The following is a 6,716-nucleotide window of genomic DNA, read 5'->3' as shown; positions in this document are numbered from 1 at the left end:
CTAATTCTATTGAATGCTTCTTTTTATTATTAATTGTTATTTTAAATGTGGATATTCCCCCTTTATGTTTTCACATTTTGCACAACGAACAAATATGGTTGCAAGGGGTGAATCAGTGTTGAGTTTGCATTGTAGAATGATGTTTTTTGAATGCTGAGTACAATTTTGGTTATATATTTTCGTCCACTCCCTCTCTCTCAGTCTCTCTATATTTTCAAATATGCTCCTAATGCGTAGAAACTCTTACTGAACTTGGGAGAATCCATTTGAACGTGTTGCAGAAGAATTGTTTATGCTGAGTGAAACAGTGGTTTGTCTCAGACAGCTTAGTTCTAAGTCAGAATAACTGTTTTCCTCTCTATCTCTCTCTCTCTCAACGCTTTTAGGGTCTCTGTCACAGAATTCTGATACCATTTTGAATTTCTGCCGGGATCTCGAAATTTATGTTTGCAGCTGCTTCTTTTGTTATAGCTTAGTACCCTGTTTGGTTTGATCATGGGAATGGGTTTCTTCTTCTCCATTTCGAGGTTTTTGATTAGTGTAACAAACATACTATTTTCCAGATTATGGGCTATTTACTCAAGCAAGAAATATATTGGAAAAACTGATGAAGCTGGATTTGAGTTAGTTCGTGTTTTTAGTGTTTTTGGTAAGATTGCAATTGCTGACTTAGTACTCTGTCTTTATTTGTTCTTTGTGATTCATGTAATTTTTTGCTTTTTGTAGGTGAGGAGAATTTCTAGTTGTCGAAAAATTGGTGGTTGCAAAGATTATTGAGTTACCAGAATCCGTTAACAAAGCAAAGTACCTGAGCTCTTGGCATCACAAAAGATCGCTGCATAATAAAGCTGGAGGTTTTATGTTGAAAGATTTATGATTTGTGAGGTTCATAATTAAGTTGTTGAAAGGAAGGTGTTTGTTTTCTTGTGAAATTTGGATGAAGTTAGAGTTAAGACGAATGGAGAAAGTCCTACTGGCTATTCTTGATTATTTTGCAAAATTAGTGTAGCATTGTTGATTGGATTCTCTGATATTCAGCTGTGAAAGGTGTAATTAGCTAAGCAATTATCTTTGTAACATGGGTTGTATTTTGTCAAGTTTTGATGAGGATGAGAAGGTTGGCATCTGCAAAGAGAGGAAGAAACTAATAAAGCAGCTAGTGAGTATTAGAGGGGAGTTTTCTGATTCCCTTTTAGCATATTTGAAAGCATTGAGGAACACTGGCGGCACCCTCCGGCAGTTCACAGAATCTGAGATTTTAGAATTTGATAGTACCTATAATGGTGTTGCAGGGCCGCCTTCTCCTCGCACTCATCTCCCTACTTCCCCGGTGCGACCACCACCACCACTGCCTCCGCTTGTCGCTGACGAAGCTACACCACATGATCCCCAAGAGGTGACCTCTGAGGATGTTTGCAACAATGTTCCTCCAATGCAAAATGATGCAGGTATGGGGTCCTGGATATTTTCGACCGAAGTTCAAAACTTTGAAATAGTGGAATCAGCAGAGGACGAGAACTGGGAAGAAACCAAAACAGAATTTGAGGATGAAGACCCGGAACCAGAAGTTGTTCCGAGTGGTGTAAGATCACGTAGTGGAAAGCAGCCAGTTGATGATAATACCTCCACCAGAAGCTTGTTTGGAAAGGATGGTACAGATATGCCTGTCGTTGAGGTCAAGAGAACTAGAAGGGAGAAAACATTGGAGGCAATAGGTACAGAGTTAGATGAGTTTTTCCTGAAAGCATCAGCTTGTGTAAAGGAAATTGCTATTCTTATTGATGTCAGTGGAGGAGATACTCTTCTGCGGTCTAATTCTGGGCATCTAGATGGTAAGGCTACAATTTCATTTGCTGTAGAAGAACAACGGATAAGGGCTTAATCCCATAAGTAAATAACATGAAAACTTAAGTGGGAAACAATTGTAGTAGAATATGTAGGACAATCGGCATGTCATTGAATACAAGTTATTGATAACATGCCGATTGTGATTAAGTGATTAATTCCTGTGTATTCTGGCGATCGGATTTATCACTCACATGTTTATTTTTGACATCATGTATTTGTAGGGAAGAGAGGCAATTCTGCAAAGGTCTTCAGTATATTGTCACGGAGTAGATATCGAGCCAGAGATGCTGCTGAGTCTTTTGGTCCTAGCGAACCATGCAAGCCTGGGGCTCATTGTGCCACCCTTAAAAAGTTACATGCTGCAGAGAAGAAACTTTTCAAGGCAGTAAAGGTAAGCCAAGATACTATAACCAATCAGCTATTCAACTTACTTCCTTTTATTTTCTTTCTTTTTACGTTCTAAAGAAAAAGAAACTCCCTGTTTAGTGCAAATGTGAAGCAAAGTTGTGTTTTCAATGGGATTCATGTAGTCAACCTCATCTAGTGGGATATGGCTTTATTGTTGTTGTTTGAAAGATATTATAGAGTTGCTCTTGAGGTAGACTCTCGTTTAAGGCAAAAGTTATCTAGAGAGTTTTTTTTTTTTAAGTACTAAAATTCAAGGCACATTATTCCAGAACTATCTCTTCCTTGAAAAGTAGAAGGGTGACATGATAGCGAAAAATTCCATATATTCCAGCTTTATCCTGCATGACTGAAAAATCTTATGATGTCTTAGTTGCTAGCATATCCAATGAAATGACTGGTTTACTACTATCCCTTTATTGCTGTCCCAATTCCAAGTATGTTGGAAATATTGCAGAAAGATCTGTTTTGTCTGCTTCATACTTATGACTAGACATGCTTCTTTATGTTTTAGTAATCATGGAGGTAGTAGAAACTATTATGGCTTTATTGATGGAGGAAATATTTGGAGTTGGACATTTTATTAGAATAGATCATAGTGCCATCCATTGATTTAGTGACTTAATTATTGAAGAGTAAAACATAAAAATAATATTGAAAGTTGAGGTCTTCTTTTCTTTTCTTTTTTTGATATATTCTTTTTTGAATTGAAAAAAATTGAGTGGGTATGGAAGATTTATAATTACTCCCCATTTAAAAAATCAGGAATTGGATTATTGTCCCCATCTACAGGGACTAATTTACATACCACTCAGCAACCAACTCATAGGTTGGGTTGATATACTTCAACTACAATGTATTACACTTCAATTATAAATTTCATTATATTTGACCTCTAAATTTAACACTAAACCTTGTTTTTGGATTTGAAATCGTTAGGCATGAATGTCTTTCTTTTCACATTGTTTAAAATGTGTCCTGTAGGAAGAAGTAATCGTCAAACTGGAGTTCGAGAGGAAGTCTTTATTATTGCAAAAGCAAGAGAATGAGAACATTGATTGGATGAAGACTGACAAAACTAGATCAAATGTTGAGAACCTGAACTCTCATTTATTGGATCTGCGACAATTGATCACCGAAACAACTTCATCAATTTTGTACCTTATAGACGAGGAGCTGTTACCCCAGCTGGGTGCATTAACTGCAGGGTATATCTCTGTAAATTGGATACACTACACTTTCTCCAACTTAATCATTTCTTAGCAATTAGCATAATTCTGATTTTTTCAATAGTTTTTATCTTATATTCTAGGAAATATGTCAAGAAATTGGGTGGTTGTTCATCTCGTTCAGTTGCATTTATAATGATGTTTTGCCATTACAATTATGTTATGGATCTTGCATTGGTTGTCATCAATGCAGTTGCATATTTCGTCTTAAACATGATGTTTTAGAATCCACATTGCTTGTTACTTATGCTATAATAGCATCAATAATAATGAGGCAGTGGCTGCTTTTTTATAAAAGAGAAGGGGGAAGAGAGCTGAAAAGAAGAGATGTGATTTTTTCCGAGAGGAATTGCATGTTGAATTTGCCTGATAAAGAATGATACTTAATGTCATTCTCTCTTGAATGTTGCAAAAATAGAGTGATTCAGTTGACAGATGATGAACATGATTGAATATTGTAAATATATCTGAATCATACCATGGGTTTCTCTCTAAAACCTTGCAGGTTGATAAAAATGTGGAGGACAATGAATAAGTGTCATCAGGCCCAAACACTCATTTGTCAGCAGCTGAGTAACCTCAGCGATAATCAAAACGTATTACAAAACACCGAAGATCATCACCGGGCTACCATTCAGTTTCAGACAGAAGCCTCTTACTGGTACTCTAGCTTTTGCAAGCTTGTGAAATCTCAACGCGAGTACGTAAGGACCCTCTGTAGGTGGATTCAGCTTACCAAATGCCTCTGGGATGGCCATGAATCTAGTGATAATTCCTCATTGATTCATTCCATTTGTCAACAGTGGGAACTTGGCCTTGACAGACTACCTAACAAGGTACTTTCTTACCAAAATTTGATGTCAGTTTGTTTCTTTTTCCTCGATTTTTTTATTAATTATTTCAGTAGACGCTTCTAAGAAGGGACTATCAAGGCATAGCTCTGGATTTTCTTTTTGTCTTTTAGTCAGTTTAGTTGAAAGTAACTAAAACTAGCGCACGCGACCTACTCTTGTTCTTGGCTTCCAGCTTTTCAACTTGCACGCAGAATGAAAAGTTTCCCAATTCTATTCAAGTTTGTCAAATCCAAGTTTTATAGTAAGCTAAGTAACATAGTCAAGTAACCTTCCGTTGTAAACTCAAGTTATCTTAGAGAGTTCAACTATCATACAAGGCTTTACTTGTGTACTGTAAAGTATGATCAAATTTAGTAAGTCTCTCGTAAATTTATAAACATTTCTTTTGTACCTTTATCAAACCTTTTTCAGACTAACGAAAGTCTTAAACGTTTTGGGACCAATCTAAACCGTCACCTCTGCACATGGTCTCATAACCTTTTCCACCGAGTGGAAATGAGCCCGATCCATGTCATCTACATGACTACATCATCATTCTATGTGACTAGGACGACTGTGCCATTCCTTATTATGACTAACGCTAGCACACAATTACAATCAGTGTTTACCCTAGCGTTGTCACTATTTTCCACTTACCCCATCACTAAGATCTCTACGTACCTACCTATCATCTAGTTTTATCAGCATATTTATATATCATAATGCTGGGGAAAAAAAAGGAAACTTTTAACGGTTCTTGATCTTACAGAACAAACCTGAAAAGACATACTCTTTGCATTTTTTTTTCCGTTACTAAATTTTGGTGTGTATATATCTCCATGATCATGAGTTTCTAAGCCTACCACAAATTTACCAACATGACTTATTCTGAATGAACACTTCTTACCGCTGCAAGAAAAAACATGTTTTACTTTCCTCATTAGGTGTAGAGTATTTCATAATGCAGGTGGATTTGTTCTTTGTATATCAGCAGTCAGGTTTATAATTTTTCTGGCACTGCGGTTACAGGATGCCTCTGATGCAATAAAGGGCCTATTGTCATCTATCCATTCAATAATTGACCAGCAGGCGCAGGAAGATAACATTCTGAAGCGGTTGAACAAACTCAAAATGCGGTGGCGAAGATGCTCGGAGTCCCTGAGCGAGATGGAGGAAAAATTCAAGTACACCTTTGAAAATGAAGATATACCTGTTAATATGAGCCCCATGCACCCGTTATCGCTTAAAAGAAACAAAACAGAAGCCCTGAAGAAGGAAGTAGATCGTATGACAGCAACTTACATGGGTGCTGTCCAGTGTAGTAGGACCATGACTCTAAATCACCTCAAAACTAGACTTCCCCAACTTTTCCAGTCACTGATGGAATTTTCGAATGCTTCGGCCGAGGCTATTGAGGGTATCCAGAACCCTGTCGAACAAGTAGAATCCACTGATACTACTGCATCACAGAACTGATGAGTAATTTCTTTTGATGTGATGCTATGAGAAGAGTTAGTCTATGCTTCAGATTGATTATGAGCTGAAAATATACTTTGGTGATGTATATAGTGTTGTCATTCTTGAGGATATGTAGACTGAAAGAAAATTGAAAAGGAGAAATGTATGTATACTGAAATCAAATGTGATAAAATCAAATGAGAAGAGGAGGTTTAATTTCTCTAAGGAACGTTGGATTTTGACTCGCACTTCCATATTCGGTCCAAGCGAATTCAATATATGAATTTGAAATTCAATAGATGAATTTGAAAGTTTCGCATTTCATCCAATTTTAGATGCCTACAGTGTACAATATACCCTCTGGAAACCCTTTTAAAAGTTTAAAATGGAAGTAATATCCAAAAGAGCCATGTTATTTCACCAACGGAATACTACATAGTTATTTCCCCCAAAACTCGTTTTCCCCCAAAACTTAAATTCCGTTTGTTTGATTTGTCGCCAAAGAATATACCCTCTTTTTTCCTTTTCTACGAAAATCCCAGCCAGTGCACTGTTTATCCTCTTCAACCCCACAACAAAATCGCGGCGTCACAACAAAATTGCAGCGCCACAACAAAATCGGGGTCTGATAGTTGACTCCCCTGGCGATTACGTTACTGTGTTTGAGGTATGTAGTCTTTAAGCCTCTACTACTTTATGCTACTTGTTGTTTTACCTAGCTGAACTCAATTTTTTAGATTTGAGATTTGATTGGATGATTATATCAATACTTGTGATTTTGACGATTTCAGAGTTTCAGTTTGATTGTTAACGGAGCCTGGTGGGGGAAATATAGGGCAGTTTTACCCAGCCAAATTTTGGCTTTCATCCATTAAATTCGTGTTTGATTTAGGATTTCATCAATTTAATTCGTAATTCATGTTTGATGTTAATTTCGTTGGAC

The 6,716-nt window shown here is 36.9% G+C and overlaps 1 protein-coding gene across 7 annotated transcripts in view; it reads left to right on the top strand.

Moving 5' to 3' along the window:
• LOC107630550 overlaps nucleotides 1-6,002 on the top strand; it is a 6,408-nt gene extending 406 nt beyond the window's left edge. The window contains exons 2-8 of one of the 7 annotated variants that reach the window (XM_021118953.1): nucleotides 564-649; nucleotides 727-1,159; nucleotides 1,293-1,832; nucleotides 2,070-2,239; nucleotides 3,238-3,461; nucleotides 3,988-4,318; nucleotides 5,345-6,002. In XM_021118953.1, coding sequence (XP_020974612.1) covers nucleotides 1,433-1,832; nucleotides 2,070-2,239; nucleotides 3,238-3,461; nucleotides 3,988-4,318; nucleotides 5,345-5,791 — 1,572 coding nt within the window. In that variant the 5' untranslated portion in view covers nucleotides 564-649; nucleotides 727-1,159; nucleotides 1,293-1,432 and the 3' untranslated portion in view covers nucleotides 5,792-6,002. Of the gene's footprint in view, nucleotides 1-6; nucleotides 311-563; nucleotides 650-726; nucleotides 1,833-2,069; nucleotides 2,240-3,237; nucleotides 3,462-3,987; nucleotides 4,319-5,282 lie in introns of those variants that run through there. The other 6 variants (XM_021118952.1, XM_016333721.2, XM_016333724.2 and 3 more) reach the window with 6 other exon arrangements.

The sequence above is a fragment of the Arachis ipaensis genome, chromosome B03 (genome assembly GCF_000816755.2).
Source record: "Arachis ipaensis cultivar K30076 chromosome B03, Araip1.1, whole genome shotgun sequence".
NCBI classification, from domain to species: Eukaryota; Viridiplantae; Streptophyta; class Magnoliopsida; order Fabales; family Fabaceae; genus Arachis; species Arachis ipaensis.
This window is presented reverse-complemented; position numbering and strand designations above follow the sequence as displayed.